The 18,885-nt window shown below is 33.7% G+C and overlaps 1 protein-coding gene across 1 annotated transcript in view; it reads left to right on the plus strand.

Moving 5' to 3' along the window:
* Nucleotides 1-18,069, plus strand: part of ZBTB41 (zinc finger and BTB domain containing 41) — a 48,955-nt gene extending 30,886 nt beyond the window's left edge. Inside the window, exon 11 of the mRNA XM_045456673.1 lies at nucleotides 11,765-18,069. Coding sequence (XP_045312629.1) covers nucleotides 11,765-12,420 — 656 coding nt within the window. The 3' untranslated portion in view covers nucleotides 12,421-18,069. The remainder of the gene's footprint in view (nucleotides 1-11,764) is intronic.
* Nucleotides 18,070-18,885: the final 816 nt, after the last annotated feature.

The raw sequence follows: 18,885 nt of genomic DNA on the forward strand, positions 1-18,885 counted from the left end.
GAATGAACAATATTCTGCACTTTGATTCTCTGTAAGCTTCAGTACTTTTGAATATTATTTTGTAGAATTTGGGAAAATTTTTTCCCATAGGGAATTAACTCAACTTCTAGCTCTAATTTTCCCCTTTTCTGGAGGTTTTTGGTTCTTCTATATCTGTGTAACTCTCTGAAGACATTTCTTTTTTTTTTGTCTTTTAAAACAATAAATTAGTATGATTTGATTGTCTTGCTTACCAAGTTACTGTTGTATACTTTCCTTTTCACTTAGTGAGTTGTGATTTATAGGTAGTTCAGTAGAATGATTTGCTTCAGCTGCTTCCCAGAAGATATCATTTCCTAAATCTTTTTTCCCCCTTGGTAATGCTACCATATTTTGAAATACAGACTATGTTGGATTCTTTCTTATACGTTGTCTTACTCCTTGTTTGACTTCCCACATAAATTGACAATTTTTAAAGCTTTCCTTTTTATTTTATTTATTTATTTATTTATTTATTTATTTATTTATTTATTTATTTTGGGACAGAGAGAGACAGAGCATGAACGGGGGAGGGGCAGAGAGAGAGGGAGACACAAAATCGGAAACAGGCTCCAGGCTCTGAGCCATCAGCCCAGAGCCCGACGCGGGGCTCGAACTCACGGACCGCGAGATCGTGACCTGGCTGAAGTCGGACGCTTAACCGACTGCGCCACCCAGGCGCCCCTAAAGCTTACCTTTTTAAAAAAGGAACTTACTTATGCATTTAAGGGTGCTTTGTTTTATATTTATTTGGATTTTGTCAAGCTACTGTTGTAGAAGAGAAAAATAACTGATTTCATAAATATCAGAATAAGAAATAACAATTTGGGCAATTTCAATAGCAAAGAATTGCAGTAAAGTATTTATTACTTATAAAGTGCTGCTGTTAAAAAAATTTACGGCTCCCTACAAAAGAAAAGTCACAATTTAGGGATACATAAGTAGGACAAAATGAGGAAACTATACTAATGATATCTTCCATATTATAAATAACAAACTTAATAAACTCATGATTTAAAAGAAATGATGAGCTTACACAAAGTTATTTCAACCATTGATGATTTAAGAATTGTAAAACAGGAATTATTTTAGAGGAGAAAGTTATATAATAAGGACTGGCTTTATAATTGAATGAAGTTTTTTGAAAACATTCACTTATAGTAATTAGTCGATGACCAATGATAATGTAGAATTTCCATTTCTGAATATCTTGGTTGGAATTTGGGACAAGTTCTCACGTTGAAAACTGAGGACGTGAGGGGCGCCTGGGTGGTTCAGTTGGTTAAGCGTCAACTTCGCCTCAGGTCATGATCTCACAGTTTTGTGAGTTTGAGCCCCGCGTCGGGCTCTGTGCTGACAGCTCAGAGCCTGGAGCCTGTTTCGGAGTCTGTGTCTGCCTCTGTCTCTCTGCCCCTACTCCGCTCGCGCTGTCTCTCTTTCAAAAATAGTATGAAGACTGCTTGGGATTTTCACTTTTTAAATAGAGTATGAGCTCTGTTATAGAATAAGATGAAGATTATGGCAGTTATGAAATGAGAATGAGAAATCACCTAAAGCAGAGGTCAGCAAACTTTTTTGGTAGAGGGCTAGATAATAAATATTTAAGGCTTTGTGGGCCAGACAGTCTCTCTCATAACCACTCAACTGTGCTTTTGTTGCATGGAAGCAACTATAACCATGTAGGTTCAAATTAACATGACCGCATTCCAATAAAATTTTATTTGCAGAAACAGGCAAGAGGCTATGTTTGGCTTTTGGGCTGTAGTTTGCCAGCTCTTAATCTAAAGTGATCAGAAGGCTACCCAGACAGGACTTCACAGTGTGGCTGTTCCATGAACTGGTTGCCATGTTCCCAAGTCCATTCCTGAGATTTATAGGTCCAGAATATCATTTTTACATCTGTACACAAAGATTATAAGTATTCTTAGGAGTTCTTCATAATTACCATTGGAAATAGATTCACCAGAATGTCAGCTTATTATTCACCCTGTAGAAAATGAAGAGTGTACTAGCCAAGGTATCCTTTTTCTCTAATCAAGGAAGTAGGGTTGCTAAATTTGTTGATTAGAAAAACTGCTAAATGTAGTTCTAGACTAAGGTAGTAACTTTATGGAATAGTTTCTAAAGGAAATGGTGAGGGATACTGAGTCATCTTTACCCATGTAAAGATGGGTATCTCTTTTGGGACCAGAATAATTTTGCTCCCCAGATTATTTTTCCCTAGCCGGGATGCCTTTAGTACATTATCTAAATTGCTAAATTCTTATTTTTCAAATCCCCTTAACTAGACTCCATGTAGACATTTTTGTATTAGTATATTCTTTCTCTAGACAAGGTGTAACTAATGGATTGGTTCCAGTTTTCGACAGGTCAGTACACTTAATTGGTTCAAATGAGTAGATATGATTAGTGCCTATTCCCAAACTTGCAAATAGTAGATGCTTAATAAATATTTGTTGAATGAATTAGAGAAATTGGTTGGAATACAGATGTAAGATTTTCTTCTGTAAAGGGCTTATTCTCATCCATTATATGTTTTGTTTGTTGTAATTCTCAGAGTAGTGATAACATCTGTTCTTCAGCAGTAGTCTTGTTGAAATGTAGTGCATTTATTTTAAACAGGCATTAAGGCTGATAAATTTAGGACTTGACTTTAGAGTTGGCAGAATTTTTTTTTTTAATGTTCATTTTTGAGAGAGTGTGAGCATGGGAGGGACAGAGTCCGGTGTGGGGGGGGGGGGATACAGAATCTGAAGCAGCCTCCAGACTCCAGCTGTCAGCACAAAGCCCAACTCAGGGCTTGAGCCAATGAACCGTGAGATCAGGACCTGAGCCAAAGTTGGACGCTTAACCGACTGAGCCACCCAGGTGCCCCTAGACATGGCAGAATTGTTTACGCTGTATGTAAAGTATCCAAAATTTAATGAACAGCTCAATGAATTTTTGTAAATGAATACATCCACGTAACCACCACTCAGATTGGTATATAGGACAGTACCAGAATTGCAGAAGTATCCTCTCTGGCTGCAAGGAGTAACCTCCTTGCAAAATAATCATTGTTGTGACTTATATCACCACTAATTAGTTTTGCCTGTTTGAACTTCCTATGAATGGAATCATATAGTATGTACTCTTTTTTGTCTGGTTTATTTCACTCAGTATGATGTCCATGAGATTCATCCATGGAAGTGGTTTGTTTCTTTTCATTTTCATATCAATATACCACACAATTTATTTATCCCCTGAACTTTAATGGACATTTGGTTTGTATTTACTTGGATCTATTATGAATAAAGCTGCTTTGGAAATTCCTGTTCATGATTTTTCATACACAAATGCATTTATTTCTCTTGTGTATATGCCCGGCCATGGGATTGTTAGCCGATAGGATGTGTATGTTCTACTTAGTAGACACTACCGAACAGTTTTCCAAGGTAATTGTGCCAATTTGCAGTCCTACCAGTAAGTATACGGCTTATGAGAATTCCAGTTGCTCCAGGTTTTCACCAACACTTGATACTGCCTTTTTTTAAAAGTTATTCTGATGAATATGTAGCACTATCTCAATGTGGCTTTAATTTAATTTGCATCTTTGTGGTAAGTAATGATATTGAGCACCTTCCCATATACTTATTGGTCATTTGAATATCCTCTTTCATGGAGCACCTGATTAATTATTTTGCTGATTTTCTTAAACTGGATTGTCTTTTTTTTTTTAATGTTTGTTTGTTTTTGAGAGAGAGACACAGAGAGTGAGCAGGGAAGGAGCAGAGAGAGAGGGAGTTACAGAATCTGAAGCAGGCTCCAGTCTCTGAGCTGTCAGCACAGAGCCCGACACAGGGCTTGAACTCACAAACTGTGAGATCATGACCTGAGACAAAGTCGGACATTTAACTGACTGAGCCATCCAGGCGCTCCTGTCTTTTTCTAATTGATTTATTATAAGAGTTCTAGCTATATTCTGGAGATGAGTCCATTGTTGGATATCTAAATTTCAGATATATTACGCTCTGTGACTTGCCTCTGAGCTCTAGTAATGGTGTCTTTCAGTGACTGAAGTTTCTGAGTTTTATGAAAGTCACATATCAGGTTGTTTTTGTTTTTTGGTTTTTGGGTTTTTTTTTCCTTCTAGTTAGGTTCTTGCTATATCCTCTTTAAGAAACTTTTGCCTATTCCAAGGTCGTTAATATTTCTGTTGCCTTCTATTTTAACTTACATATTTAGATTATGAACCTTCTCTAATTTACTTGTTTCTTCTTAGGTTGTTAGGTAAAGATCAAAATTCTTTTTTCACTTGTTTTCCTTTTATTTATTTTTTTCTTTTTACATGTAGCTTTCTATACCCAAGAACCATTTATTGGAAAGATTATCCATTCTTTATAGCATTTCATTGGCATATTTGTTTTAAATTAAATGAAGCTGTGTGTGTGGTTTGTCTCTGGGCTCTGTTCTTTATACTGCACTGTCTGTATATCCTTGCTCCATTGTTGCTGTACCACTTAAATTGTTATGGCTTTTGATATCTGGTGATGTAACTTACCCAACTTTGTTCTGTTTTGGTGTCTTTGTTATTCTTGTTCCTTTATGTTTTTAGATAGATTTTGAAACAACTTATTAATTTCTAAACATAAAAATCTGGGAATTTTATTGGAATGTCAGTGAATACATAGTCAATTTTTTCCTAATTGGTTATCTCTATTATATTGAATCATCAATCCATGAACAATCCCTACCCTAACTTAAGTCCTTTTACTTTTCTTGATATTGTAGTTTTGGGGGGTACCTGGCTGGCTCAGCCGGTGGAGCATGCAACTCTTGATCTCGGGGTCATGACTTCAAGCCCCGCATTGAGCGTGGAGCCTACTTAAAAAAAAAAAAAAAAAAAAGATGTTACAGTTTTTAGTGCAGATATCTTAAACATCTTCATGAGATTTATATATAGATGTTTGATGTTTTTGTACAAAATTATAAATTGTATTTATTTGTATTTGTTTTTGATGTATAGAAATGCAGTTGAGTTGGTATGTTGACTTTTTATGCAATGACTTTGCTATCGTTTAAGTTCTTTGGATTTTCCAAGGATACAAGCTGGCCATCTGTGAATAGTGACAATTTAATTTCTCCCTTTCTAAATCCTTTTCTCTCCCTCTCTGCCTTATTGCTTTGGTTGACATCATCAGTGGTATATGAATAGAAGTACTGATAGTGGACGTCCTTGTCTTATTCTCAATCTCCAGGGAAAAGCTTTCAGTATTTCATAATTAAATATGATGTTTTCTGTATATTTTGTAGATACTGTTTAACAGGTAAACAAATTACCATCTATCCACAGGCACCAGGGTGGCTCAGTCGGTTGAGGGTCCGACTGGCTCAGGTCATGATCTTGGGGTTCATGAGTTTGAGCCCCACATCGGGCTCACTGCTGGTAGCCTGTCAGTGCAGAGCCCACTTTGGATCCACTGTCCCCTTCTCTGTGCCTCTCCCCTGTGTAGGCTTTCCCCCAAATAAATAAATGTTAAAAAAAGAAATTACCATCTATTCCTGATTTATTTACAGTGTCATGGATAGGTGTTAGATTTTTTTCCTATATTTATTGAGGTGATCAGATCTTTTTCCTTTGTTAATGTGACAAATTACATTGATTTTTTTAATATTAAATCTTACATTCCTGAAATAAACACAGATTGGTCGTGTATTATCCTGTTACTATATAGTTGAATTTAATTTGCTTATATTTTGTTTCTTTTTTTCTTTTTGGCTATGTTGTTTAGACATACTCCTTTTTTTCCCCTCGTAATATCGCTGACAGGTTTCGTTATTATGACTCTGCTGGCATCAAAAAATAATTTGAGAAATAATACATCTTTTTAAATGAAGTGGATGAGTTTATGTAAAGTTGGCATTATTTCCTCATTAGTATTTGGAGGAATTCACTGATAAATCCCTCTGAACTTATTTTCTATGAAGAGATTGAAGTCAGAGATTCTTGGGGTGCGTGGGTGGCTCAGTTGGTTAAGCGTTCGACTCTTGATTTCAGCTCAGATCATGATCTCATGATTCGTGAGATCAAGTCTGCATCGGGCTCCACACTGATCGTATGAAGCCTGCTTCGGATTTTCTCTCTCCCTCTTTCTCTGCCCCTCCCCTGTTCTCACTCTGTCTCTTAAAATAAATAAAACTAAAAAAAAAAAAAAAAAAAGATTCTTTAATAGTTACAGAGCTGTCATTTTTTGTTTTGTTTTTTTTATTTTTAAAGAACTCTATTTAATCTAAAATATGAAATCTATCCACAGAATTCAAGGTATCATATTATGTATCTTTTCAATGACTATAGGATTTTTTGATATTTCCTTTGTTTAGACATGTTTTTTATTTCATTTCTGCTTTTTTTGTTTTTCTATTTTATTTGGGTTAAATTGCTGTCTTTCCCTAGCTTTTTTATATCGATGCCTAACTTAATAAATTTTAGCATTTCTTTTTTTTATTTATGTATTTTAATGTCCTAAGTTGCCTTTCAAACATTGCTTTCAGTCCCACACTTTATGTTTCATATTTCCATTATAAATAAGTTAAAAAATATTTCCTAATGTCTGTTCAGATTAATTCTCTCATTTATGGCTTATTTAGAATTGTATTGCTGAATTCCTAAATATTCGAGGATTTTCTATTTGTATGTTACTCATGTCTAGCTTAATTCTACTTTTGCCAGAGAACATGTTTTATTACTCGAATATTCTACATTCTTACTGATATTTTTTGTGTGTGTTTATTCTATAAGTTACTGAGAGATCTATGTTAAAATCTATTAACCTATTGATTGAAAATTATACTTTTTCATCTTGAGTTCTTTAATTTTTTGCTGTATATATTTTGAGGCTGTGTTATTAGATATGTACGGATTGTCGTATCTTTCTGTCCCGTGGTCAAAATATTCCTCTTTATGTTGGGATAAAGATTTACCAGGTCTCTTTTGGATAATGTTTGTATATGTTTTTTCTGTCTTTTTACTTTCAGTCCTTCCGTGGGCTTGTATTTAAGATGTATGTCTTTGGAGCATCATTTTATCATCTATTATGATAATCTCTTTTAACTGAGATACTTAGTCATTTAAATTTTGCATGATATCTCATTTATTTGGATTTAAATCTATCATCATGCTATTCGTCCCATCTCTTCCTTGATGCTTTCTTTCTCTTGTCTTCAATTCCTTGAAATCACAAAGGATTTTTATTACACATTTTCACCTCGGGTGCTTGTCAGTTGTATGTTCTTTCATTGTTCGTTAGTAATCACCCTAAAGATTGCTATGTGTATCCATAAATTATTAGTCTACTTTGAGTTAATTCTTTATCAATTTCTAGACAACGCAAAAAAACCTTACAACACCCTTACCTCTCACCTTTTATGCATTGTATGTATTTTAATTTTACATATACTTTAAACCACATAAGACATTATTTTTTGGTTTGTTTTAAATAACCCATATTATTTATTTTTAACCATATATGTGCCCTTTACTGTTTACTGCTTCCTGCATTCACATTATTCCTCCTGGAATCATTTTCCTTCCACATGCGGACTCCTTTCGAGCGTATCTGCAGACACCAGGTTCTCTTAGGTTTTGACTGTCTGAAAATGTTTTTATTTTACTTTATGGAGAATATTTTTCCTGACTATATAATTTATATTAGCAGCTAATTTTCTTTCAACATTGTAAATAGGTGATTTTTTTCCTCCTTGAACCTCTTTTGTTGTTGAAAAGTATACTGTTAGTCTTATTGTTGCTCATTTAAATGAAATGTCTCTTTTTAATTGGCTGCTTTTTTCTCTTTAATTTTTAGTAGTTTTATTATGGTGTGCACAGATGTGTGGTTTTTTTTGCTTTGGTTTTTTTGTATTTTGTGAGGTTTGTAGAACTTACTGGGTCTGTGACTTGAGATGTCTTTTCTTTTGTATAGGGTAAATCTTCTTAAACAAAACTCTCCTCTTTCTAGGATTCCAGTTTATTTATGTTAGATATGTTACTTTGTCATATATATATGTGTCTGTGTGTGTGTGTGTGTGTGTGTGTGTATATATATATGTATATACACACACACAAATGAATATCATGCTTTTTGTATATTTTCAATCTATTTCTCTTTGTGCTTCCACATAGATAATTCCTATTAATCTACTTTCCATTGTACTAATTATTTCTTCTGTGGTGTCTAATATGCTATTAAATCAATCTACTGAATTATTCAGTTATCTGTTCCAGAATTTTCTTTTTCCCATAGTTCCAATTCTGTGGTGAAATTCTCTTTTCCTGTGTTTTCTTGAATATATTAATCATATTCATCTTAATATTTCAGTCTTATGTAATTTCTCTTCACCTTTAGGGCTATCTGTTATCTTTTTTCCCCCCATCTCTCAACATTTGGTCATTTGGTTCTCTTTCTTGACATGCCTGATCGTTTTGAAATGAACCTTCGATTTTGTGAATGAAAAATTGTAGAGGTTCTTGAAGTTGTATTCTTTCTCAGATGTATTTAATTTTCTTCTCACAAGCAGATAGAATGAGATGGCATGGGTCACTTCTTATCTATTTCTGATCTACCTTTCTGCTAGTTCATCATTATTGTGGTGAGACTTAAACTCTAATCTTCATCTCCCCAGGACCCTTGGGTTTGCTAAAATATCTTTTCATCCCTTCAGTATCCAGCCTCTGGTTTCTAGCTGTCTTATCCAGCAGATGTTCATCTTGAGAGCTGGCAAATGTCAGTATTTCTGTTCATTTCTCTGTTGTTCTTTCCTTTCCAGGCTCTTGACCCCTTAAATCCTGGGTAGTCCCAAACTCTAGCTTTTATCTTCCCATTCCAGTGGAATGCCATCAGGCCCTCGGTGCCACTTGACCTCTTATTTCCCCTACCCAGGGAATTTATTTTATTTATTTTTCCCCATACCCAGAGAATTTATTTATTTATTAATTGTCACTAAATCTGAAAGTACACTAAGGAAAGAACACATGTCCATACCTTCCTGTGCCTCCAGAATCTTGGCCCCTTATGTCCTGGCTGCCTTGTTTGTGCTTCAGTGCCTCCAAAGAGTAGATTCTTTGAATTTTAAAAAATCTTTTATCTTTTCCTCTTCACTAGCAAGAGACATAGTTGTGATATAAACTACTCCATCAAATTTGAATGCCAAGTTCTCGTTATATTTTCATATACTAATTTTTAATATCTAAACATAACTCATCTATTGGAAGACATTTTTTAATTCTAAAGACTCATAGGTTACTATGATTTTAGCTGAGAAAGAGATTACATTTCTTTAAGCATTGTTTTATCTATTTCCACTCTTAAAAAATAGACTCCTTTCTGTGCATCTTGCAGGAGACCTTTCCTTTGTTTCCTTAGGTCTCTGATTTGTGATCCTGAGATTCACCCAACTTGAGTTCATTGTTATCAAATAGATAATTTTGCTACAGAAAGCCTTGCCTTGCTGTAGAATGTTTCTTCAATAAGTATTCCTCTTTTTATTAAGTCCACAGTATTGACCTTTCTCACTGTGTATCTATAAGCACTCCATATTTACTTTTTAAATATAATAATATCAACATTTCCTTTGTGGATCTTTGTCTTATAAACATAAATTGATTTTTTTCTGTGGAAAAATGAAATTTGTTTAAAATGATCATAGAAACTTCTCAAAGAAATATGCCTGAGTCCCAGCTTCCTAACAGTATTTGTGGGACACTGGAACTGATTGACTATGACTTTACATCATCTATAAAAGCTTTTAAGAATGTGCTTAAGAAACTATCATGGCTAATACTGTGCCAAAGGAGAATACTTAAAACCAATACTTTTATCTTTAAAACTAAATTCTGTGCTTGTTGGTGGTGTTCGTAATGCTATGCTAGAGTTTCTATTTCTTTTTTTTTAATTATAGAACACTCCTGTCATGACTGGTTTTAATGCCAGGAATTATAGAAAGTTCTTGCATTTTAGAAGTGTAATTTTTTTTCAGAACATTCTTTTATAACCTTTTTCATATTGTCCCTGATTGTAGGCATTTCAGGTGAAATCAAATGTTGGATACAGTGTGTTCTACACACAGTTGCAAATACTATCTTTTCAAGAATTTTAACCCTTTATAAATGTTTTACTTCATGTTTTACTTCCTCTTTAGTGACATCAGTCATGATACTAGTTCAAAAACAAGTAGAAATGTCATAGTCCAGGAACCAGCATCCCAGCCTGTATACGTTTTCTGTACTGGGATTTGAAAGTTCCTGTGGGCCACAAAATAACAATTAATAATATTTAATGAATAATTGTTTGGTATTAGTGGCTCAACTTGAGGGTGCAATTCTCTTAATTTTCTAGGAGAACTGGCTTTCTTTTAAATGGAAAGATAAAACAGTGATATCAACAAACCCGTGTAACAATTAATATAAAATCTTTCCATTTAGTTTTAAAATATATGCCTTGTGTTTGTTGTGCAATTGTATGTCTAGGTTTGTTTTCTCTTGCTGCTGTAGTAAATTACCATAACCTTAGTGGCTTAAGTAATACAATTGTGTATGATCTTAGATCTCTGTTCGTGAGAAATCTGACATGGGCTAAAATCTAGATGTTGGTAGGGCTGCGTTTCTTTCTGGAGGTTCTAGAGAAGAATCTCTTTCCTGCTCAGTTGGGTTATGATAAAACCGTCTTTGAGCTGTAGGACCAGGACCCAGGTTCTAGTTTTATTACTTGTGGTAAGCTGAGAGCCTTTCCCAGCTTCTAGAGGCCACCACATTTCTTGGGTCCTGGCCCCTTTTCCCATTTTCAAAGCCAACAGTGAAGGGGTTGAGTTCTCCTCTTGTTGCATCTCTCTGATGCATTCTTCTTCCGTTATCTTCTGCTTTTGAAGACTCCTGTGTTTAAATTGGGCCATGCTGGATAATCCAGCTAGTCTCCCCATTTCTAGATCTTTAATCTGCAAAGTCCCTGTTGCTACGGAAAGTAACATATTTACAGCTTCCTAGACTTCCTCTTTGGGAGGTCATTATTCTGCCTACCACACTGGCTAACCTAGGAATTTACAATGCTTCATATTAAAAACAAAAAGGAAAACAACAAAACTACAGTGTAGAAACCTGACTCAGGAGGGACTGAAAACTAGTTCGGTTTCCTTGTTCTTTATCCTGATCAACTCTCCTTACGTTGACCTCAGGCCAGACATTAAATATCACTACTTCTTAGTTTGATTCTAAGAACTCAGTTCATCAGAGTTGCTGTTTTAATTTTAATCCTTCTTGGGTGGGAGGAAATCGGATGTTCCTGTTTTATACCTTTTTTAGGGGCTATAGTGGGAATAAAAGCAAGCAATAATAATAGTCTGTGAGTCCATCATGTACTTATCTTATGCCAGCTACAGTTCTCAGCACTATTTGTTTTCTTGTTCAATCCATTCACCATCTCTGAGGTAGGCACTATTATTGTTGCATATTACTGGTGAAGAAACTATGCTTAGAAGTTGGGTATCTTGCTCAAGGTTTGGCTGGTAAGTGGTACAGCTAGAATTCAAACCTGGATCTTTTTAATGTTTGAGCCCATTGTCTTTACTGGCTTACTGTACTGTCTCCATTTTGTGATAGCATATAATATCACTGCTTTTGTTAAGTTCTTGTAAGTATTCATATGGAAAATTTGCTACTTTAAATCATTGTCTTCCCAACTGAATGCATTTTACCTTAATTTCATTTTTGTTCATACAGGTGAAAAACCATACAAGTGTCAAATTTGCAATCAATCTTTTAGAATTAAGAAAACTTTAACAAAACACCTGGTTATCCATTCTGATGCCCGACCTTTCAACTGTCAGCACTGTAATGCAACATTTAAGCGGAAAGACAAGCTGAAATACCACATTGACCATGTTCATGGCATAAAATCTCCAGACGATCCTCTAAGTACTTCTGAGGAAAAACTTGTATCCTTGCCAGTAGAGTACTCATCTGATGATAAAATCTTTCAAACAGAAACAAAACAATATATGGACCAGCCCAAAGTTTATCAGTCAGAAGCCAAGACCATGTTACAGAATGTGTCTGCCGAAGTGTGTGTTCCAGTAACATTGGTTCCAGTTCAGATGCCTGACACTCAGAGTGATCTGGTGCGTCATACAACCACGCTTCCACCATCTTCTCATGAGATCTTGTCACCACAGGCACAATCAACTGATTATCCCCGAGCAGCTGATTTAGCTTTTCTGGAAAAATATACTCTTACTCCTCAACCTGCAAATATAGTTCATCCAGTACGACCTGAACAAATGCTAGACCCTAGAGAACAGTCTTATCTTGGAACACTACTAGGCCTTGATAATGCTACTGCTGTACAAAGTATTTCTAATAATGAGCATCATTCATGAGTAAATCTAAACATTCCACAGACTTTCTTGATTGTTATGTGCTAATGGTAGCCTAGACTGATGGCTTTTAAATTAGTAAGGCTGCTATTTTTTTCATTTTCTCTAGTTTCTCAAGTCCTCAGAACCATTTCAAATCAAGAAAAATATGTATTTCTGTTTACTGAACATACGAATATTTGGACACATTTTGAGGTATAATATTTGAAATGAACATTTTTGTGATTTTTAAAGATAACTTAGTGCTTAATTTTTAATGGTTCCTCAAACTTTTCAATATTACTAGCGGTTGACTTTATGGTTTTGTTTTTGTTTTTGTTTTTAATCATCAGTGGACGTTTTTATTCTTCTTTAGTTTCAATCCTCTTTTCTCCCTTCCACATCTTCCAGAGAAGCTTAAGGACCATGTAGCCTTTCAGAAAGACTATAAGAATACACTGATAATTGCAACTCTTCTTATCCTAACTTAAGATTCATTATCATTTCTTCTGCATTTTTAAAATTTGAAGGTAGATCTAAATTTGTAGGGAAATCTTGGATATTTTTGTGTTGTTTTTTTATCTGGCCATAATGTCAGGTTATTATTAATCCTTTGGTCTTTTGATAAACTCAAAGCCAGAAAGCTAACTTAATGTAAGATTAGCTTATTAAATGAAACGCAGAATTGAAATAATTATTCAAAGGATTGGTTTTTGCCAGTGCTTTAGTTACCATGAATACAAAATGCAAACATATGTGCAGGTGTTAAATTATACAAAGTTGAAAAGGTATTGAAAGCAAATTATGACCGTTTTAACTAGATAACTTTCAAGGTAAGTTCACCTTTTATATTTTGTCATTTATTTAGAAACAATAACAGCACATAATAGCATATATCTTCATTTCACTAAAGGAGGGGCAATTCTAACTAATCAGTGAAATTTAATTTATAAGCTACTTTTGGTCTCATTTACTTTGGCTAAGTGAAATTCTGGGAAACAGAACCTACGTATTACGTATATAACTGTTAGGAAAGGTGCCAAATTATAAAATTTATGTCCAACTAAACTCCATGTTTACTTTAATTAAAGGGAACCACTACTTGTATACAGATTTACATGTAATCTAGATCTTTATTTTGATTTTCAATAAGCCTAAGGCCTGTAATTATCCTTAATTTTTATTTTTGTAGGAGACAAAAGTTGAGGACTTGGTGAGAGGAAATAGCAGTTAGAGCAAAAACCTCACTGATAAAAATTGAGGAAAAAGTCAAAATTACAAAATACCTTTCAAGATGTGCACTTTCCATATTTTCAAGTCCATTTAAATTTAAACTAGGATGATACTTCCTAGGAGCTGCTTGAAGGATTAGAATAGGCAGGGTTGATTTATTATTAGCATGTCATTTGTATGTAAACTACTGGAAAATAGCAATTTTAAGATTTTTCTATTTCAGTTTTGTTTACACTCCTAATTGCTTTAAGCACTTTTTTTGTGTAAACTGTAAAGTCTGGCCCAGCCCTTGTGAAAAAAATCACAAATAAAATAATGAAGTTTTAATGAATAAAATTTAACCACTTACTAATGGGGAAACTTGTTTGCTGAAGCACTTAAGAAATGAAGGTACTTTACAGGAACATTCACATCATATTAGTGGAAATAAAAGAAAAAAATGTTGAGATTGAGGCAGTTAACCAAAGTAGCTCATATAAGTAACAAAACCAACCCGAGTTTTGCCTCAGTTATCAAGGTTTGGTTGTAATTAGTCTAGGACCAGTAGATATAATTAATGTGTTCTTTTCAAAACACTTTTACTTTTGTGTGAAAATGTTATATCTGGGGTACTTATGTGATAAAACTTGACTGTATGAGGTACTATTAGTCTGTTAGTCTTTCAAATTGACTTTTAAAAATATGTCTTTATGTTTTTTGATTCCTCTCATGAAAACAAGACCTTCAACTCAAAAACTTACTATAATGAAATGAAGTAATACCTAAAAGTATACCCTGCCTTACATATAAACCATTGTAGAAAAGTTTGGACTTCTAAAAAGGCAATGGTATATATGTGTCTGTGTATGGTATATTATATGCTTGGTAGCAAGAAAGAAATAGGGTGTTGCATTTTCACATTGAAAAGAATACTTTGCTTTTTTGAAGGTATTTAGGATTCTTTTAATAATAATTTCCTAATTCTATAAGTACATAATTTGATCATAGGAGTTGGTTTACAGAACGAAACTTTTCTGGAATACATCTCTTACATAAAGTGAAATAGAACTATATTTAGTTATTATTGTAGATAAACTTGAATACTGGTTTACTCTTTTATAAAATGCTTTCACAGTTCTCTCGTTTAACCTCATAACCAAATCTGAAAGAGAAAAGACATGCTGTATTCCCATTTTAGAGATAAAGAATCCGAGGTTAAGATAAAGGACTCACTTAAGCTCTCAGCATTAAAAATGGCAGAGCTACTAATAGGGAAAGAAAGCTAGCATTAATAAATGCTTACTGTGTGCCAGGCACTACATTTTCTCATGTAATTTTAAACAGTCTGAGAAGTAGATAGTATAATTCTTGTGAAGAAATTATCTCAGTGGGTGGACAAACAAATCTGCTGCCTCTAATTTCCAAAATTAGAATATAGAACATTTTAAATTGTGAAAACCTCATGGATTTGGGCAAACTGAATGTATATAAGTTGTTGAAGTTGGCACAAAAAATATGAAATGAGGCCTACTCTTTTCAGTTAAACTTTTGTAATATTTAATTTGGAGTATTTGGACAAGTGTTCCATTAACTCTAAAATCCATTAATTTTGTAACTGTACTGAAATTTTTGAATCTTGCAACTAAGTTTAGCCTCATTCAGAATTTTTTATTTTATGAGCATAATTTATTGTTTTAAATTAATTTTTTAGCTGATAGCAGTTAGCACTTAATATGTAAATTGAATAATTTATCAAGTGTAGAAATGTGTTAACCTAATCAGTTTTTCCTTAAATGCACCAAAGATTTTTAGTAGGTATTAAAATAGTTTAAAAGAATTAAAATTCTTTGTTGTTTGAATAAATATTTGTCCAAAGAAGCACAGTTGAAGTCCTAGGATTATGGATTTAAAAAGAAAAATCATTAGTTTGAATACTAAGATTAAGTGTTTGTGTTTATATGTATAAAAATAAAAACAGAAGAAAATACTCTGGGAATAGTCATACTGACAAACCAATTACAAGTAAGAATACTCAGTTTTCCTCAGTTCAGTTAATTGAATGTTATCTTTTAAGTGGACACTATTAAATGCTAAATAATAAGCTTATTTTTTACACTACACTATTAAAATAATTTTGCCTTAGAATTTTTTTTTAAGACAAGTTGAAGTTATTTTTATAAGAAACTCCACCTATTTTTTGCAGCCTAAAATACCATTTAAGGTTAGGGTTTGTTCTTCATGCCAGCAAGATTTAACCAACAAACTGTAAAGGTAATGATCTTTGCATACTTTTAAGTAATTTAGTCGTTTTGCTGGGAGAAAGGAGTAGCAAAAATAGGGTTTTAAACTGGTGCTTTATTAAGTGACTTCCTTTTAAGTGATTGTAGGTCATGATATAGGTACACTAATTTCTGTCAACTTTAAAAGTGTCAAACATCTTTGCAGAGTGACTGTAAACTGTTAAGGGCTAATAAGTAATTAAATATCATTCATTGCTTTTCAGTCTTTAATCGCAAACAAAAACACAGTTAAACTGGTATGTTTATAAGTTTGAGTTCTCTTCCTACCAGATCATTCTAACATATCGTTGATGAAAAGTCAGATTTAAAGCTTAGCTCTTCGACAGTGTCCTTTTTATACCCAATCTTTTCTGAATTGAATACTTTGTGCCTTTTCAATGTGTTGTAGTTGCTTAAAATTGATTCTGCTGGCTAGATTGTACTGGTTAATAAATGATTTTGATTTTGTTGTTGTTGTTGTTGTTGTTGTTATGGGTTTTATGTTTGTGCTGCCTGCTGGTCAGGCAATACTTTTTTTAGATTACTTTATGATTAGGAAAATGGCACTAAGTAATAGTGTGAACATTTATTTTTGTTTTTTGTTTTGTTTTGTTTTTTTAACTCTTTTGTGGCCTTTATAGTTACTGTGAAGCCACTCCAGGGCCTGTCTCTAGATGCTTATTAGAGGAATCTGACAAATAAAATAAAATGAGTAGTGTGTCTGCCTCTCTGTCTTCTCCGCACCCCCCCCCCACCTTCCTTTTTAAAAATAATCAGTTCCCCATATCCACACAGCTCTACTTTGAATGGCTTCTCATTTCAGTTTGCCTAAAACTGAACTAGAGGTGATGGTTTGAGATGAGTTTCTCATTAGGAGCAGCAACATCCCAACCAACATATAATTTGAGTTGATGAACTCAGGAAAACTTAGGACTTTTAAAGTCATACTTGTATAATTCTAAGATTCAGTGTCAAATTTAAAATGACTAAAAATACATTTTTTAATAAGGAACAGGTAACATTTCTAAAACTTTAAATAGTGTTATGGTAAATGTTACTTGCGATTAGGGTGAATAATGGATAATGTGAGAACAATTTTCTAAATAATTTCTAGGAACTATAGGCACTTCTTCCTTAGATTTCCGCCCTCCCTTTCTTTCTCACATTCCTCTCTTCATAAGGTCTGTAGTGTTCTTTTGGGGGGATCACCCCTTTGTTTCCTCTAATGTTATTTCAACTTAAAGATACTTTTATCTAGAATATTAGCATGCTTTCTGCTCTTCTCTTTGGGAGTAGCATTAATAAGATAGAAGAAATAGGATTAGGTTGTGTGGAAGATGAGAGAAAGAAGGTCTTGGTAGAGAGAGTGACTATGTTTTGTTTCCTCTTCATGTTTCATTCAACTTGCTATGTATTGATCTTAAATCTATGACTATTAAAAAATCCCAAGAGAGTTTAAATTTAGTCTCTGCAGCCATTTATATAAAAAGAAATTAAGAATTATATCAGAATAGAGGTTCTACAAAGACGGACATATCTTTTTTTAATTCTTAAGTACAAAAGTAATTTAGTGCTTGCATTGTTGGAGATTCTAAAACATTTCTTGAATGAAGAGCATGTACACTTTTCATTGTTATTTCGCCTCTTTGCTTGGTATTCCTGCTTGCGTTAAAGTTGGACAGTGTACTGTGGTGTAATACAGAATTTTTTGTTTCTTCCAACAATTGGACTTTTCTTATCCCTATAGACACAACTGTATTACAATTGATGAGTGTGGCTGCCAAAAATAAAAATAATAATGAGTACAGAGGTGGGCATTTAGCTGCTCCATGTTGTGTAGTAAATATTCTGATTAAGGGGATTTATGATGTACATTAAAGTGGAAATGCTTTTGAACTTAGTCTTCAGTCTCAAATCATAAGTTTTGTTTTTAATCATTAAAGGACACTTAAAAGCAGTTACAAAGAAAAATCTAAAATATCAAAATTCATTATTTTGTCAACTGTGTGTGAAGTATCTTGTGAGTTACATATTTTAGCTGTCTCATGTTTCATAAATACAAATGTCTTTATAGAAAAAATTCAGTTCTCTGTGAAGACTAGGAAGTGTATTGTATATTGAACTAGTTTGTTGTGTTATTTTGATATTTAAAATAAATATAAAGTTCTTTGGTCCTACCTAATACAGCATATCTAGGTTTTATTGAACATATTTTAACAGCATGGGAATGCAGAACATATTCTGCATGTCTCCTTAAAAAATTGAATGCAAAGACCATAGACAAATAGAACAAATAGAACATCTGGCTTACCATACAGTTCCAACCATAACCAGGCTTTTTCTTCCTATATGAAACGGTCACAAGGAAATTTGCAATTTTCCCAAGTTGTAGATTGAGACAGAGTCTGCAAAAGACAGTTGACCCTTGAACAATGTGGGTGTTGGGGGAACTGACCCCTGGCGCAGTTGAAAGTCTGTATAACTTTTTGACTCCCCAAAGGCTTACTACTAATAGCCTATTGACTAGAAGTCTTACCAGTAACATAAACATTAACATTTTCTCATGTAATTTTAAACAGTCTGAGAAGTAGATAGTATAATTCTTGTGAAGAAATTATCTCAGTGGGTGGACAAGCAAATTTGCTGCCTCTAATTTCCAAAATTAGAATATAGGACATTTTAAATTGTGAAAACCTCAGGAACACATTTTAGCTGTCTCATGTTTCATTTGCATGTTATATGTATTATATGCTGTATTCCTAACAATATAGTAAACTAGAGAAAATGTTACAAAGAAAATCATAAGAGGAAAATACACTTACAGTACTGTAACAAGTCCTGTAAGTGAACCAGTGCAGTTCAAACCTATGTTGTTCTAGGGTCAGCTGTATTTGCAAAGATGAATGTAGGGTAACAAGCAGTAATGCAATACTCTGGAACTGTTAACAACTGTGATACTCCCACCCCCAGATCTAAAGGGATGAGGGGAGATCACCCA

This window comes from Leopardus geoffroyi, chromosome C3 (assembly GCF_018350155.1).
Source record: "Leopardus geoffroyi isolate Oge1 chromosome C3, O.geoffroyi_Oge1_pat1.0, whole genome shotgun sequence".
In the NCBI taxonomy this organism is placed as follows: Eukaryota; Metazoa; Chordata; class Mammalia; order Carnivora; family Felidae; genus Leopardus; species Leopardus geoffroyi.